Here is an 18,405-nt window from a genome sequence, read left to right as displayed (position 1 = left end):
TTTTCTTCTACAATTTTTATCCTGAAGTATTATATCATGCTTGCGCTTAGTAAGAATTCATAATAACACATTGAAATAAATCTAAAAGATAGTCGCAGAAGAACGTACCCTTTAATCTTAACCTTGAAATTTCGTGCCTAATCAAAATCTAGTGGGGACAGAATAAAAAAATATTATTTCAAAATTCCTTTATGCTGAAATTCAACATGAATAACAAGTGTGTTTTTTCCTAGCGAATGCTAATCCGCGTCCCGCTGTACAAACAAGCCGGGCTTAGGAAGGCGGCACGTATGAGATTGGCTGCCCCCGCCCTTTGTTCAGGCGACGACGCGTCAAGGCCGCCCCACCCACAGGGTGTCCTGCCTTTGTATATTTGATACGACATTTGCAAGCCTGTAATGCCTGTCTAAAAATAAACAACTTCAGCTTCATGAATTCGTAATAACCAAGTAAATTATACATCAATTTACGTTTTACGGCAATATACATTTTTGATTAATAGGCAATGGATGCTCTGGATGTTTTTGAAAGGTTAAAAGTAATTGCTCGTGAAATCCCAAAATTGAAATTTTATACGCTTTTGTAATTACAAAAGTTTGTGGGCCTCGATGTTTCAATAAACGCAATTAACAGCAACTGACACATGATCTCGTTTACCAAGGGCGCGTTTTAATGAATACACGGATACGCAATGTACAAAGCGTTTTACAAATGTATTTTCTAATGTAAAAACACGCTTAATTTCCTTCTACATTTTAAAGGTATGTGCTCTTATTGAATTAAAGTATTCAAAGAACATAAGGTCTAGTCAACAGGAATGTTTCCGATCTACATGTTAATTGTATAGGAACTCAGTCGTTACTGAAATATAACGGCTATGAAATAAATTCGCTATTAGCAATTTAAAACGCTAAGCCAATTACTTTCGTTTGTTCTTTGTTAACGTTTCGTTTCTAAATTCAATATTCTAAATTCAATGATAACACAAAATCTAGAAGTTTCCGTTACCAATTTTAAGGCCCGTTTTATTTTAGTCAGTGGTAAGTCGGCTCTTTCGGCAATAAAAGTGTTAGCACAGGAACTTTTTTGGCGAGAGGCCAAATCATGTCGCAAACGTTTAATTCAATTTGCCGTTATGAAACAGTTTATCATATTTCACCACCGAACATACCTTTTATATATGAAACACTTTCGTATTAGTATTATGGTGATAGTCATTTTGCATTCTTACAAATAAAAACCCCAAGTAACATTCTAAATACTTAAAAGATAAGGGATATCATTTATATAAAAGGTATCCGTAGAATTCTCAGACACAACAATAGAATCCCTCTATATTCGCGTACAAACAATTTAACAACATGTAGTTTATTTCAAGTGTTTATTTAATTAACGTTTTGACCTCAAAAGTGGTAAATTGAGGTAGATTATGAGAGGTCTCCCGTAGACCGATGTTATGAAACATTTTCATGTAAAGGCTGGCGCCGGATGAGACACTGCCGTTTTTATGTCGCGATAAAACGCGTGCCCGAAATAAACGGTCTAATCTGCCCTAATTAAGGTGCTCTGGGGGGTAAGTGACACCTTTGTAGCCTTACTTAAAACAAATTAGTGGATTTTCCTATTTAATGTACTAGAATAGAAACATTGATATATGTATGTGCATCATGGAGAGATATTTTTTTTGCAGTATGGTACAAAAGTCCAAAACCGGCCTCAAATTTTCACGACATTTTAATAATGGAACTGCTTGGTAATATTTTAACAATTTTGGTTAACCATTCGAATTTACAGATGACCGACTTCCCTGGACTACTCTAATAGAAAATCTCTTTTCTGTAATGATTGCTTACTTCGGAACCTCCTTTTTTGCTGTAAGCCCCACATTGTGAAAAGTCCTTGATAATTTTCTCTTTCGTTTTTCTAAAGTTTCTGACACACCCCTCGGGATTAACTTTCGCAAGTCGTTAGGAAAACTGAGCTTTTTTAGACATATTCCAGACTCGTACGACCTATATGTTGAAGAAATTACTTCGTGAGACTAACTGAATTATTAAAAAGGCTTGTACTAAGACAGTAATTGTATTATGCACGCTATGACGTAGGTCAAACATTATTTATGTAATTACTTCATTCAGTATCGGTATTGACCAAATTGTGTGGGTAGAGTATTCCGTTAAACTTAATCTAATAACATTCTATAAACAGACATTTCTTTTGGCAACTGGACTCGAGATAATCAGGATTCCGCACAAATAGGCTAAATTAATTTGTAACTAAAATTAGTCACCCATTCAAATAATGATCCTACAACTTTTCCACTTGGGTACGGAACCGTAATAACGGGAGGAAAATGTCACCTGCATTTCATTCTAGCTTAACTACCCACGTGCTGCACGAGCCAGCAAATAAATTTAACGGCGTGGGTTTAAAGGTCGGGACTTACAACCTTTAGTTACACGTGTCCACTGAAAGCCTGTATGCAAAGCATGCCGTTTTAATTTAACGGTAGGTAAATGCTACACTTTCGATTCCTTAATATTATTATACCCCTTTCCAAGTGCTACCATGGAGCGATACCATCGGACACGCAAACAAATGAAAACAAAAATGTTTTACAAACCTTGTTAGTGTCTACTAACAAGGTTCCAAACACGCAAAAATTGGAAATGCATTTTCCCTAAAACCAAAAACGAACGACTTATAATTTATAACCATCATTCCAGTAGTCGTTTTCATCAGGCATTTTCGTTAGCATATCGCAAATCATAGACTTACCTAAATTTGAGCCTTCCGGCAAATCTACCTTAATGTGTGGATTATAAATGTGACCCTGAAGGATCCCTTTATATAGAAATATCTATTCTAGAGATGTACAATATAGAACAACATTTACATAACTGTATCGTGTCAGGGGTGTTAATTTATACCAGATCATCGTACCTCGTCTGCTAACACGGGATGGTTAACTAACATAAGGTTACGCGTAAGGTTAGGACAAGGCCAGACGTTGCAGCTGCTATTATTGTTAACTACTTCGCGTTTATCTATTGTGCAAACGATTGTTGTAAACAGTGTGTGATTTTAAACAATCAACTAAAAAAACTCTTATACAGTAGGTAAGTTTGAGATGGTAATGACGTTGAGAAGGCTAACAAAATCTCATATGAACCTCTCGCAGCTTGGCACTGAAAACAGATCAGAATATGAGATAATGTTTTGTGCGTTCTACTTAAACTGACTCGACATTTCAATTTATACTATCCATGACCACCACTCCTGTAAAGGAATCTTAAGGATTATTAATTTCAAAACAATTTGTATCAATTATCATCAGAAGCCTTCCACATACATTTAAAAGGTTAATTGAAATTATATTTTCTTGTTTCAGGATGCCTTCAGCAGCGCCACCCGCCGAAAATGGCGCTCCCCGCAGCGAGCTGGAACAGCTCCAGATGCGCGCCGGTCAAGTCACCGACGAGGTCCGTATTACCAACACTTGTTGTTATTAGTATTTATATCTAAACTTGTAATACTTCCGACAAACAGAAACGGAGTTCCCCAGGGTAATTCGATTCGCCCCTTCTTCCCAGCAACTCTACGCGTAGCGGCTGTGGTATTCGACGTAATATAAGTATATTCGAGTAATTCATTACGTCTTTCACCTGAAACGGGATGCCGAAAGCAACAATATTAAAAAGATAATCTTAGGAAAAACTTAGGACTCGCTGAACGCCGATATTAAATTCTTATTCAACGCTGTAACTGTCAAGTTTATTGAAATTCATTTTGCTGACTGTAACTTTATATGTATTCTTGACTTTCCAGACGCGAAGCAATAACTGTTCAAAGTTACTTTATGTTAAACACTTGAAACGCGTCATTCATTTACAGTTTTACGACTTGCACTTAGAAAACTTGGAAAGGAAAATAAAGTAAAATAAAAGTTCGATAAACTTTGATTATAGTGAACGAAGAAACTTCTATTTGGAATCCGAGGGTCTTTGTCGGTCTTCAAGAAAATACGAGTATGGAAAACTTTTCAATCTAGTTTGAATGAATAAATAATAGAGTTTGTTGTACGTTTTCAGTCTCTGGAGTCGACGCGGCGCATGATGATGCTATGCGAAGAGGTGAGCTCACACAGTGCTTAAATATCACTTAGAAATAAGATTTAAATAAGGTTGTTAAATACGAAGGCTGAGCTGTACAATACATCAACGATTATACCGGTATCTCCATAACTTGAGAACGGATTAAACCCAAAAGCAATAGTAACGAATTTTTAGCAACGTTCTTGGTCGGTGCAATCAAAATGACATTTTTAAATAACATTCACGGTTGTGTGTGCAACTCATCCTTCTCAAATTGTCAATAAATACAGCATTTTGCTGTGATGTAATACATACATTATGTAATAAACCATGGAACTGAGTAACTTGTATTGGGAGTAACCGATGTGTGGAATTTCGAGAATACCTCGCAAATTGTACTAATTATCTTATTTATCGTTATTTCCCTTTCATGCCAGTCAAAATTAACAAGAATTTGATATGAAAACTTTAACATATTAATCTGGGTTTTGAAACTAACTATAAAGCTTTGTTTTGTTTTTATATCAACTTCATTCTAACAGTCTGATAATGTGATCTTGTAATAATTGTGTGATTAATAAACTGACTATTAATTTTCCAAGCGTGCGACAATACTGGAAGATCCTATCTATTGCATAATGCTAATAGAAAGAATTAAGACAATATAACTGTGCGGTCTTGTATATCCGTAGACGCGTTTCAGTTAAAATTAAACATTTGTTTCCCCTCATAGTTTAATTATGTTTAGTTATTTTGTCGATTATGTGTTATATTGTAATCATCTGTGAGAGAGGTGTTCTCGATGCGAGGGAGTGAGGGGTATAGCGGATGTGTCTGGATAGCCCCAAGCTCGGTTTGGTCTCTGACGTCCCCCCCCCCCCTTAGGGCGCAGCCTCTGCTATCCCTGGCTGTTGTGTTTCGATGTCGCTAAATATTATTTTTGTTTTATCTTTTTTTCTAAATGTGTGTATGTATATTTATTGTAGTACTCCAACCATATAATCCTATTTTATTTTGAATCCTACATACAAGTATGATATATAATATGTTATCAGCATTATATGTTATTATAACCATACATATATGGGTGTTGCATGATCCGTGCCTTACTGTGTCCGAAAATGTTAGACTTCTATAGCCCTTTGTGTTGTTCGTAGTGAACTGTACATTTTATGTGATTATTACCTCCCTGGCCGCACCGGCCCTCGGGCTGACAGTTAATTAACAGATTTGTTATACTAGAACATTGCCTCCTTAGCTTGATCAAACAAACAAGATATGAACTCGAAATCGAGTGTTTAACCGTCAGCTCCTGTAATTACTCCCGAATGCTGTTTTAGGTTTCAAAGCATGAAGCCCATTATCGTCCACTATAGAATCCGAGTCCCATATTTAGTTTATATACTTCTCTAATGTTAGTACCCCTGTTAGTACGTGATTTGAACAAAATACGTGCGCTTTTGATATTGAAAAAAAAAATACTAGTCAATCCATTGTGCTTGGGCTTGCTTCTAATGAGACCCTTGTCTACAACTCGGATTCAAAGTAAAGTAACCTGCGTCCGAGGCTGAGTCACTGTTTCAACGCACTTTCTATTACTGTTTTAATTTCCTGTCTGGTAACGATACTTCTACTCTTCATAGATGACATTATTGTTCTATGTGTTTATGATTTCGTGTAACAACGTCCCGGCACTAACTGATCTGGCGCGCCCGGCCATGCCTGTGTCCTGATCAGTGTGCTGATGTACGTTCTATCCTGTTTTAGTTCAATCTGTATCTTAGGTCTCTGTTGTAGTGGCTGCTCTCTGTTGTTGACTGTACTATTATGTTGTATGATTTTCATGCCTTCTTGAACATTCACATTACTGTCAATATGTGGGCGTGTACACACCCCCATACCTGCCACTGGACTCCAACAAATATATCGAGCTACACCTAATGCTAACTCTCACACAATATACATGAACCTAATCAAAATTATATCAGTGTTACCCACATTACTGTTTTATAATTGGTTCTTAACATTTGATTTTACAGAGAATACTTCGTTTTTTTTTCTTTTAATAGTCTTTTTTGTACTCTTTTAAGTTTATAGTTTGAGAACATTAATTTGACATTATGATTTCCTTGTCTATATATGCCGGTATGTCTGCGCCAAGTATCACATGGTATGACGACACGATACAGACTCAGCATTACTCTAAACAACACAGTTCAGACACAAGGGAGGACGCGTGTCCGTCTCCGTCGCCGCCCGCGAGTGTGGTGCCTATCTACTGCTGGAGTCACGGACTCCCGGGCTCCAGGGTCGACGGGCCCGCGTCCTCCCGCGTGACATACCTACTTCCGAGCATACAGCCGGCGCGCACTGTCCACTCACTCTACTGTACCCCTCACAACTAACATGCTCTGTGACTTTTTGTTTCTGCGGCGTAGAGCAAGGAGGCCGGCATTCGTACTCTGGTCGCTCTAGACGACCAGGGAGGTGAGTGATCTGCAAAATTTGCAACACTACATTATTTACAATTTTATCTATTTTATCCTTTTTCGCTAACTTTGTTGAGCATCGTAGGGTTTTCAGCCGACCCGAAGATGGGCTCACCGATATAGAAGATATTAAAGGGGGTATCGCATTGATTATGTATTTAAAATTACGTCACTGCTATTACAATGCAAAGGTGCGGGCATCCTCTGAACAATGACCGTTAGCATTGTAAAACTCACACACGGAGATGATCACGGAAAACCCACATCTTTGTATATTTATTCGTTATGTAGATAATATACACCACTTTGCACAACTTAACAACGAGCTCTACGTTCTACGACGTCAGGCAGGCCGAACGATTCGACATAACAAACCGTATATATTCGGTCGTACCGATACTTATACATTCTGCATTTCAGATGTTTGTACTCGACTCTAAATTAACAACTTTACTGAATTCACATATAAACGATTCTAAATGAACGAGCAAAGTAAATTCGAAACGCTTCTCCTCAACGCACGACTCTTAACATCACACAATAAATCATGAATCATATGAAACTGAGCACAGATGAAACTAAATCTGGTTTTACTTGCAAGCTTCACTGCATGCATGTCGTTGTGATCGAGTAGTGTGTGTTAGCGGCGAGCGGCGCGGGCGTCGCGTCCGTCGCGTCCTTGGCGCCGGTGGCTGCGGGCGCCCGCGCGCCGGCCGCGCCGCTCGCCGGCACGCCGCACGCGCCCGTCGCCTCCGCCACGCCCTAAGCGTCACGCGTCACGCTGGCCGCCGCTGAACGCCGCGCTCGCGCCGCACTCGCGCACGCACGCGCGTCCCGTGCGCCCGCCCGACGGCGCACCGCACCCACCCACCCACACACCCCGATACTCTCTCCTACGATATATTATTTTGATTTGTATTTTATGTATAGAGCGAGGACGCCGGGGGGCAAGCGCTTCATATGTTGAGTCACCAGGGCGGTAAGAGTTAAACTGACACATGGGTAGTCGAAACGTGAGAACGTCTGTGTTTGAATGTGCAGTTAATAACATTAATCTCTTTGTTTTTCTTTGACGTTTCTCTTAAATAACGACTTATCTGAGATCGATGTTGCGTGTGTATCTATGTTTCGATGGGGATGACCTTGACATATAGTGTAAATAGATAAGCCCGATGGCCGTTCGTTGCTAATTGTCGCAAAAGACTGTTTCTATCTTTTGCTGAAGATTTAATTTGAATGAGCTGCGCAATCTGTTTAGTTCTTCCGTTGATATCGATACGCTTTTTTATAGGTATATTTATTTATCTTTCCGATCTACTGTTCTCTTCCGTAACTGCGGTACTGACTTGAATGCGCGTGTTACCGATGTCTGTTCGACGTATAGTAACTGGTATCCGCCTTCATCTCCATGGCTGGCAGCGTACTGTTAATGTTAGCTCGTAGGTCTGTAACTATTAGCTCGATGCGTCTGTGTCTGTCGGCGAGGCCGCTCCTCGCCGCACTACATATTAGTTTGTTCATTTTTCTTCTTCAATAAATCAATACTTTGCTATATTCACGTTTCATTTAGGAATGGCTTAATGGATACGCTCATTTGCTAAGTTGATTTATTTTGTCCCATGGTGAGGTCCGGGCGGGTGGCCGGCGACGTGCGTGACATGTCGCAGCGGTCGCCGCGCCCGCCCGCGCCCGCCATGTTCTGTTCTGTTTAGTTATCAGTTTGTTTGTGTTGGTATGAGTTGCGACGCCCGCGCGGCGCTGCGCCTGCGCGCGCGCCGCCCCCGACTCCTCACCGCATTCGTTTGGCGAGCTATAGTGACATCATTATTGTGTTGTAGAGTCACGAGGTGGGCATGAAAACCCTGGTCATGCTGGATGAACAGGGCGGTAAGCATCCAGTAGTACATACTATTTTGCATCACTCATAATTTAGTAAAGCTTTTGTCTGAAATGCCAGTTCAGATAATTTATAAAAGTTCGTTGAATGGCAATGACTTTATAACAATAAATATGTTACCGATTGAAAATCTGCTAACAGTATATTTATAACGGATAAAAAGTGAAGGTAAAACTTGTTTGTCATGATCATAAATAAAGCTAGTGATTAAAGTGCATCAAACGATCTCGCTCCCGCAGTCGCACAGTCGCACGCTCGCTTGTGGACTGGGGCGAAGAGATTATCTGATTCTGTTAAACTGTATGGATTATTTTATTTAGTTATTTGTCACGCATCCAGCTATGCACGTCTTCTTCGATATTGCTGTTTATTGCATGATTAGATTTTTATAACGTGATATATAGATAATGTTTTCTAATTGTTGTCACTACGAGTACGGTAATGTAATCACTTAGTGTCAGCACATACATCATTTTATTCAAAGGTAAATAATAATTTTTGAACTAGTTTTAACCAGATCGAGTGTAAGACATAACACGAGCACTACAAGATACTGTTTCAGATAAACGTTAGATGCTTAAATATTAGCGTTGACCATGAAATTAATAGAATTGCTGTAGGAGAGTAAAGCTTGCATGGACATAAATAGTTGATTAATACTCAGCTACCGATACCGAATACATGTCTTACACTCAGCGCTGGTTATTGTCGAGAGCGTTGAGAATTTACAATTGAGTTGGAATCAAAAAAATAAATTAACAAAAAGAAATTTAATAATGATCGCGAAAGTAATAATTTGGAAATTGAGTTAGGAGCTTGAACACATAACTGAAGGTGGTTTGACAGGGGTGGATCTAAAGCGTTTGTTGATGTGTGTGAACAGAGCAATTGGACAGAATCGAGGAGGGCATGGACCAGATCAACGCGGACATGCGCGAGGCCGAGAAGAATCTGTCGGGCATGGAGAAGTGCTGCGGCATCTGTGTCCTGCCCTGCAACAAGTGCGTAACGATCATTACTACGACTAACCAGAGCTCGTGTGTTGGAAACTAACCCTCTTTACACAAATAAACTAGGTTGTCTGTCGATGTGTGTACAATTTGTCAGTAGGAATCGCTACGTCACTGGTCTAAACAATAAAGATGATGAAATGTTTCCCAAAACTCATCCCAATCCTGCAACTAACTAAACCGCGGTTTGAAGGTTTTAAACTTTTATAAGATCGTTTACAAAAAGATTTTCCTACATGCTCTATTTTCCTAATTCTTTTTACACTTGTAGTTGCCTCTCCTACCTACATCCAAATTTATTCCTTACTCTTCAATTCAGATACATTGTCAACCAGAATCTCAATATCCTTACATGGTGTTTCTAGGGGAGCATCGTTCAAGGAGGACGACGGTACGTGGAAGGGCAACGATGACGGCAAGGTGGTCAACAACCAGCCCCAGAGGGTGATGGACGAGCGCAACGGTATAGGACCACAAGCCGGTTACATAGGAAGGTCAGTCCAAAACAATTTAAAAGTAATTCGTACATTGTAGGCGTTGAAAGCAATCGATTTTCTTTTTAAGTTTGTCGTTTTATTGCAGTTGCAAAATGAATAAATTTTCAAAAAATATACTTATGACATCGCAAAAATCGATTTCAGTATAATAAAAATAATTAAACCCCAAAATGATTTCAGGATAACAAATGACGCCCGCGAAGACGAGATGGAGGAGAACATGGGCCAAGTGAACACGATGATCGGTAACCTGCGCAACATGGCGCTCGACATGGGCTCCGAGCTGGAGAACCAGAACCGCCAGATCGACCGCATCAACCGCAAGGTAACCGTCAACCCTGGTTCGCGACAACCTCTCTTTTACAACACCCTGTGCACGCGAACTCGTATGACTGTTTTAATTAGGGATCTTGATGTGAGCAATATTCATATGGCCATTTGGTTTGTGAGAGCGTGTACCTATACGACTAATGGAACTTAAATTGGTTATTTAAATGATATTTTTTTGGATTGAACCCAGAAGTTTATAATCGTTTTTTGGAACCGCTGTAGAGCTGTCCAATTTAGAAGGCCAGGTGTTTTGGTCTTGGACATTTGGCTAATTTCAATGTCAAACCTACTTTTTGACTTTCAAAGTCAAAAAGGTAAAGATTATTTACTAATGTCATGTTGGTGTACTAAAAGGACAAAATCAACGAGAAAAATGGACTGATCTACATATTATGATAGAAAAAAAGATAGGCAAAAGAATAAAATTGAAATCAACATTATAATAAATTAATTTAATTCTGACATAGTATGTGGCAATGCGACGTAGTATTCCTCCCAGTACGGTCTACTTCTATCTTATTTCAACATTATTTCAATTTCACATCAATTTCAACATTTCAAGAAATTACTTTCCTACATTGCCACGTACTGCTAAGTTAGGAAATACGAGTTCGCGTGCTTTCTATTAGATTTTGCCCCAGAACAAGTCTTTAAACTTTTAAACTTTTTCTCTTTCATGAATTTAAAAGAACAATTTTCTTACAAATTTTGATGAACTAATATTTTTCTAAATAAAATATTGATGTTGTCGTTACTACCTACTTTCGAAGTGTGAAGTTTTACCCAAATGTTCAAATAATAATAATAATTTCAAAACAATTAACTCACGCGCATTAATAATCATTATTGCGTGACTAGTTTCGGAGTAATACTGAGCAGACGTGACGAAACTGCGAAGGGAGCTAGTCGAGGGATCCCGATAAAAAAGCTTAAATATATAAAATTACAAATCTTCCTCACGCAATTGATTAAAATAATCGAATAAGGATTAAGGATAAAATGAAAAAAAAACTTCTGAAATTTCGAAATTTGTTAAAGAATATTTGGGTCAGATTCAACACTGAGTCACAGCAGAATATTGTGTGAACAATATCAGCTGTGTCTCGCCGTATTCATGAACATTTCACCATCTAAGTGTTGTGCCTGTCACGTTAGCAGTGGAAGTGCGACTTGTGATCTTTTGTAACTCTATGACCTCTTCTAGCTTATTGGCATCAAAAACTTCGTTTCACTCGCTTATCTGGCAATAAAATCATTTCCTTCTGTCCTCACTCGACGCATGTCTATCTCTTGTAGAAGAATGTGATTAGATATTGGTGGTTGTGAAATTTTATATATGTCTTACGAGTGACGTTCAGGACATGTTACCGAATACTCCGAAACACATCTCCACACCATTGTGTATATGTTGGCTAGTTGTCACATCCATCTGACTAACATACCTACCGTACCCTCAGAATTAGACTCCATAACTAACACTCATTCACATCAATGTTAACAGTACATTACTTTTGTTTCAAAAGACAGCGACTGATGGCCAGAACACTCGATTTTTCACTGTACCTATTAAACCTCTTATTATTTTCGATATAAGGAAGATCAGCTTTCTTAAGTTTTTGAGTAAAATACAACTGATACAAAAAGCGTTAATCAGACCTGTACGCCTTAAATCGAAAACATTCAAGAAGGCCAAATAACACGAAACAAAAAAAAAGTCGCTGTGAATTGAACAAGAAACAAAACGCGTGTTCTAATCATAGGGCGAATCGAACGAAACGAGGATAACTCTGGCGAACCAGCGCGCGCACGAGCTCCTCAAGTAAACGGCGGCGGCACTCACACACACACACCACACACACACGGTCTCGTGGTCGCCGCGTCCGACGGACCGGTTGCAGATACACACACGGAAACTATCACTATCAGTTATCAAACTCGAGAATTATTATTATTATTATTTTCCTCTAAAAGTCGTAAAAGATTGTATTGTTTTCTAAGAGATTTATGTCTTATTTTTCGTAGGTTTAGCTTGTAAGGATCTGCAACCGGTATAATTAAATAAAAAAATATTTTGCTTAGTGTCTCACTTCTATCTCGAGATACATTTATCCAAGTGTAATTTAAAATAATTATCGTGTAATCGTTTCATGTTACTGTATAAAGTGAACACCGCAGTTTTTGTCTCTACCCGTTCTGCTTACCCTCGACGCTCAAGTTTTAAGAAATGTTGATGGATGTTTAGAAGAATAAGTACACGTAGTTTTGTATCGGGTCATAAGATATACCCCTACACTATCTAAAAGTGGCTCGGTGCTATTCAACAAAGGTGCAGTCTACGGTAGCTTAAAATACAAGGCAGCTTCTTTCCCCACAATACATGTAAGCTCTAGATACTAGAGAAATATCTGCAATAACAATTTCAACAGCCGAAAGCGAAGCTCACTTCAAATTTTTCGAAAAGTTTAGGTATACCTAATTTATTTAATTACTAGTTGATGGGCTCCTTTTCGCCGCAAGTTAACTCGAAATCGGACCATTGTGCGCATTGCGACGTCATTTCGTACTTAATTTTAACCACGAGGAATTCCTTTATTTTTGCAATATGCGTACCCCTTGATCGTCTTTATTAATCGTCATCACCATACAATGCCCGATACAAAACTACAAAACTTCTTACAAATAGTTTTTGGTGCTCATTTCATGCAGTAGATCATGTTATAAACTTATATAATCGTATTTACGCAGTCGTATCATATACTGAAATTATTATAGAACGTAATACACAATTAAAAGTTTAAGAGGTTAATGCGTGACATTTATTTTGAGAAATTGCATTTACCCCCTGTTAACGTGTAGTGTTACTGTTGTCGCTAGTTGAAAATATCGCTTCGCAAACTTTATATAATGTCTATAATACTGTTTGTTTTATAAACTCTATATTCACTTACAGCGGTTTCAGCAAAGCTTGGTTATATTTTAAATAACGGTTTTGTGCGATAATAATCAATTCTTTTTAAGAAAGTTATGGTCTTTTTCGGAAAGAAGGTTCCCCAAATGTATACTTATGGCAAGATTAATGTTTTGTGCTAATTATTTTTTTTTTTTTGTTGAGAGGCGATACTGATGTAGCCAAGTCGTAGGTTCATATTCCGCACGCATCAATGTCTTTTAATTCATACAAATTAATGATTACTTCTAAAATGATAGGCAGTTAGCGTGAGGCAACTAGCGCACTTAAGATTTCTTATGTTTGTGCCACGCCAGAGACCTGCGGTTTAAATCTTTAAAACCGTACTAAAAGAAGAAGATAAGAATTTAATGACTCTTAGAAAGTTGTTTATCATCGTTCACAGAAAAAATATTTAAAATTAGACCGAGTTTTGTTTAAACATGTTGTGTATTGTGTAAAGAAAATATAAAGATGTTATGTACTCCAATAATGGGATCAAATCTCATAAGATCTTTGTTTAACGGCTATCCTATAGTTCCAAAACATTATTCCCTATTATATAAACACTAAACATTATAATTTATTATTATAATAATTGCATATTAGTCAAATGCATTAAGAGCAGAATATGCTGATCATTTGATTAGGCTATTTAGTAAGAGGGGATGAATAAATGGTACAATGTGAGTGCTAGGGATGTGTGGATATGTGATAATAGTTTGAATTTAAGTGAATAGTGTTAGCAAGTCACATGTCTTCGAGAACTTAACTATCTGAAGCATCAGATCTCATCATAACTCAAGTCTTCATAGGAGTGAATATGTACGTATTTGCATATAAATTTAAACCTAATAGATGACTTAAAAATGTTTCCTAAAGGCTCAAATTAGACAATTAATTTAGTCAAACGTTGTAACCATTTTCGCCTCATTATTTATAATGGTAAAATTATAACCACTACAGTAAAATAGCTTTTACATATCTCTGCAATTACATACATATCTGCTGCTATGAGATATATGGAAAGACGCTAAATAATGTAACTTAGAATAACAGTGTAGCTATCTAACTAGCGTTAAACTATCATAATTTATGAATTAGTATTTTTATTTATTTTATGAGAAAAATAAATCATTTCATTTACAAGATGATTTTAAGTTATTTATTTTCCCTTATTATTTAATGTGTGAGATTTTGTTTTCTGTAACTTTTTAGATATTATATCTTAACTACGTAGTATGTATTCGATATACCGATTGACACAATGAAAACAAATTAATATAATAAAAGGACTATGTATAGGCGAGCAATAAGAGAGGGATTTTAGAATGTCGCGATATATTGTAAGTAATGATAATGATACAAATAAATATTAAATTAAATTAACATAGAACAGACGTATACAAAACGTAATTAAAGTCTTGGGGCCGTATTATAAAAATGTATAAGCTAAATACTGTTGAGTGGAAGAGATAACGCTAACATCTTATGTCTGAATGGTTCGATCTCTTTCACTAGAATGACCACTTAGTGAATTGAGTAAAATGGACAAATTAATGCGATTACATTGTGGATTCTTTGATTATCACAATTGCTATGATTGATTCACAAACCAAAATACTATTTGTTTGGTCAATTAATCATAAAAATTGACATAAAATTTATAGAAAAGCAACACAAAAACTAGTGTGTTCTCAATGTTCTCATTAATTACCAAATAACAAACAATCGAAATTTTAGTTAAAAATTCTTATAATACGGCTCCATACCATTGAAAACTAACTAGTCACAGTAATCGTATCCACGAGACTACACACACAAACAAACTGAACACAAAACATCGCTGGAGACTGTGAGTATATTTCAATATTAATAAGCACTTATTAAAAGCGAGCACAGCTTGTATTTAAGGCGATATGAGCACAACGGCTTGTCATTACGACATTTTGAAGACGTATTAAACTACCTTGCATTACGACACTTAGGATACAAGAAAGTCTTAACGACACATTGAATATTTATGCTCCAAAATTTTGTCTCTTGATGACGACAATACTATTCTTAATAAATTATAAACATGATGTAGTGTCAGTGTGTCGTAATAAATACAGACATCCTGACACTCACTTTCAGTCAGTTTTGACACTGAGTTAGTGTCGTAGTGTAATTGTAGTGTTACGCTTGAGGCCGAAATCGCTGAAGATATGAAGGCTTTTAGGGACTGAGATTCGCATGTAGCGGCACATTTTGTGAAAACAAAAGGATATTGGTGTGCTTAGCTTTGAATTTACAGTAGAAATGTAAAAATAATTTTAACAATGAAAAATGATGCTACAGTGCTACCCTATAAGGTTTATATTCGTTTGTGATGTGCAGTTACATGTGAAAAGGGTTTGTGCTGTCCGAAAAATTAACAATTTGAAAATGATATCCCTGTGTTGTTTTTTTTTTTTTGTCCCTATATCATTTTGATTGGTTTTCCTCCGGTTTTTTTACCCGTATCATTTTTGTTTTGTTTGTGTTGAGTTTTTGTCTTCATTGATTTGAAATTCCTCGATTTTTTATTTGGTAATTTCCCCGTCCCCTACTAACTTTTTGATATTTTTTGTAAGATCCCTTTTTAATATATTTTCGACCTTAAATCGTTAAAGTTAAGGTATAATTTGTGTGTGACTTGATTTGTGTATTGTAAGAGTACAATGGGGTCTTTTTATAGGGCGAAAGCAACGAGACACGCATAGCGGTGGCCAACCAGCGCGCAAACAAACTCCTCAAGTCTTAAACACCTCGCACTTGCTGTTACTAAGATGACGCTTGCAATACATGCATGTTTATTAATATATAATAATACCAACATATATATGTATATTATGTAACTGCAAAAGATCATTCAGACAAGCATTGTGCCTGTATTATGAGCTTTTACAGTACATATGTTTCCATTGTGAAAGCGAAACAACGCTCTATGCGGTGCAATCTTGCGTCTCGTTTCCACAACTAAAACAAATACTTTAAAAGCTCATAATTCCCGCCAAACACGACGCTTGCTCACTGCGGTTTGTCCATATCTATGTATGTATGATGTATGAAGTTTACGTCCTTCTAAAGGGCCTTTATAAATAATATGAAATTTTAGATAGCAATGTTGCCATGTAATAAATATTTAAATGTAGTTCGCGAAATGTTGCCATGTTAGCAAGCGTCATTTTACGATTTCTATAAGAGTTATTTATGTGGTAAGTACAGTTATATAAATTAATTCGCGTTTAATAAACAATGCAATAATTTGATTTATGTCGCTGTTGTACTAGGCTTGCGGACAAACTGACTGACACGTGTTCCTAGTCATTTGTCAAAGATAACCTATAATATATATTAATTAATTATTGCATTATTATGTACTAACCGTACTTACCCGGATATTTATTGAATCGAAAGCATTTTGTTATGAAATGTTTCTTGCCATATCATTTAAGCTGTTATCAATATTGCCTTTGCATATAGCATGTCACGAAAATAGTAGAATTTTATCCTAATTAATTCAATTCAATTATTGACAGTTAATGATCAAAATTTTCAAATAAAATCTCGATTTATAATGCTATATGTATAGACAATAACACTGAATAAATCATTTGCAAGAGAGCGTATAATTTGAGCAATGTGCCAAAACTTTTGTTTTTATGTGTCACTTATGTATTGTAAGACAAATATTATACCGAAGTTGTTATAATAATTATTCAAACCCTACACCTCGCTTGAAGTAATTTCAATTAGACCAGTTTATCCAAGTTTTTCAGAACTGGGCAGAAAAATGTTCGAAATCCGTCGATAAATTCCTGAAATCTCCTAATTTTGATTCTGAAAATGTAGCCCATTTGTAGAACCAATCAATTTTCAAATACAGCACTTGTATTGTCAATTTTCTACAATATGTAGTTGATTTCCAAATTAAACATGGTCACCCATGGCCGTTCTCACTCAAAATAGCTGCACTGCTCTAAAGCACCCAAAAATCTTACTATAAAAGAGGTTTTACATTCATTTGCACATAATAAAATAGGAGCGTGCTATAATGAGAATGTTTGCGACGTGAAAGGCTCAAGTTATTTTGGCGCTATTTAATGGCGTGACGTGGAATGTAGGGCTCGGCACACATACGCCGAAGAACAGAGGAACCAGGTTTCATGACACTCGAAAATAGACTTTAAAACTATGTACCGAAAGTTCATTAATTATAGTAAACATGACAACATTTAAATGTTCACACAATTATGTACGTAATGCCTCTAATCTTAAAGTCCATTTTTGAACGTTATAAACATCCGTTGCTCTTCATGATATGTACACTGAGTTTAAGCGTTTCAGAACGGTGTTAACAGCAAAACAGAACACGATATACCTATCAGAAAGTCTTCGTCTTAAATTAAACATTAGTGAGATTTTTAATAATTAAATATTATTATAGTATTATAATGTTTGTTGAGATTATAGTATCTCTTATGTGAAACATTCAGTCAAACGTTTTCTTATTGAATGTACTATATCTTGCTTCTAATAATTTCTTAGATTAAGATAACGGTGCCTGAATTCGTAGTTTATTTAATTATTTCAATTCATTGTTTTGTATTCACGAGTTGCATTTAATATTTGATAAGTTACAGATATTGAAGGTTAGCTTTTTGTCTTTTTTATTTCGTGTAGATACATTAGTTGTAAGATGTAAGCGCTTTGACGGTGTACGGAGCTCCCGTGACGCTTGGTCTGCCATGGGAAGAGTAGCTAGTGACAGATGGACGTGTTAATATACATACAGGCTGATATTTTAAAAGATAACATTATTCTAAAAGCACACTGCGCTTAGAATAAAATTATCGCTCATGTAAAGTTTGAACACCCTATATAAATCCCCTTTTAAAGCATCAACCTGTACATAACCATTATAATTTAATAGCGTTGTAATGTGATTACAGAATATAATGCAATAGTCTATGAAAACTATATCGTATAGTTGAATATTTAAAACTTTATTATTACTTAAAGTGTATTGTTATAAGTATGACGAAATAAAATGTACCGGCCTTAGGAGTAATGTGTAGGAATGTTAAAGGCAGCGGCTTGACAAATTATTATACTCG

At 36.6% G+C, this 18,405-nt stretch overlaps 1 protein-coding gene across 5 annotated transcripts in view; it reads left to right on the top strand.

Annotated features, from left to right (window-relative positions):
• Nucleotides 1-17,783, top strand: part of LOC113498479 (synaptosomal-associated protein 25) — a 30,550-nt gene extending 12,767 nt beyond the window's left edge. The window contains exons 2-8 of one of the 5 annotated variants that reach the window (XM_026878481.1): nucleotides 3,392-3,482; nucleotides 4,092-4,133; nucleotides 7,514-7,562; nucleotides 9,364-9,481; nucleotides 9,856-9,984; nucleotides 10,168-10,312; nucleotides 15,984-17,783. In XM_026878481.1, the coding sequence (XP_026734282.1) occupies nucleotides 3,393-3,482; nucleotides 4,092-4,133; nucleotides 7,514-7,562; nucleotides 9,364-9,481; nucleotides 9,856-9,984; nucleotides 10,168-10,312; nucleotides 15,984-16,049 (639 nt within the window). In that variant the 5' untranslated portion in view covers nucleotide 3,392 and the 3' untranslated portion in view covers nucleotides 16,050-17,783. Of the gene's footprint in view, nucleotides 1-3,391; nucleotides 3,483-4,091; nucleotides 4,134-6,532; nucleotides 6,582-7,513; nucleotides 7,563-8,421; nucleotides 8,471-9,363; nucleotides 9,482-9,855; nucleotides 9,985-10,167; nucleotides 10,313-12,077; nucleotides 14,419-15,983 lie in introns of those variants that run through there. The other 4 variants (XM_026878480.1, XM_026878479.1, XM_026878484.1 and 1 more) reach the window with 4 other exon arrangements.
• Nucleotides 17,784-18,405: the final 622 nt, after the last annotated feature.

The sequence above is a fragment of the Trichoplusia ni genome, chromosome 11, assembly GCF_003590095.1.
Source record: "Trichoplusia ni isolate ovarian cell line Hi5 chromosome 11, tn1, whole genome shotgun sequence".
In the NCBI taxonomy this organism is placed as follows: Eukaryota; Metazoa; Arthropoda; class Insecta; order Lepidoptera; family Noctuidae; genus Trichoplusia; species Trichoplusia ni.
The sequence above is the reverse complement of the archived record's forward strand: the minus strand, read 5'-3'. Positions and strand labels throughout refer to the sequence as shown.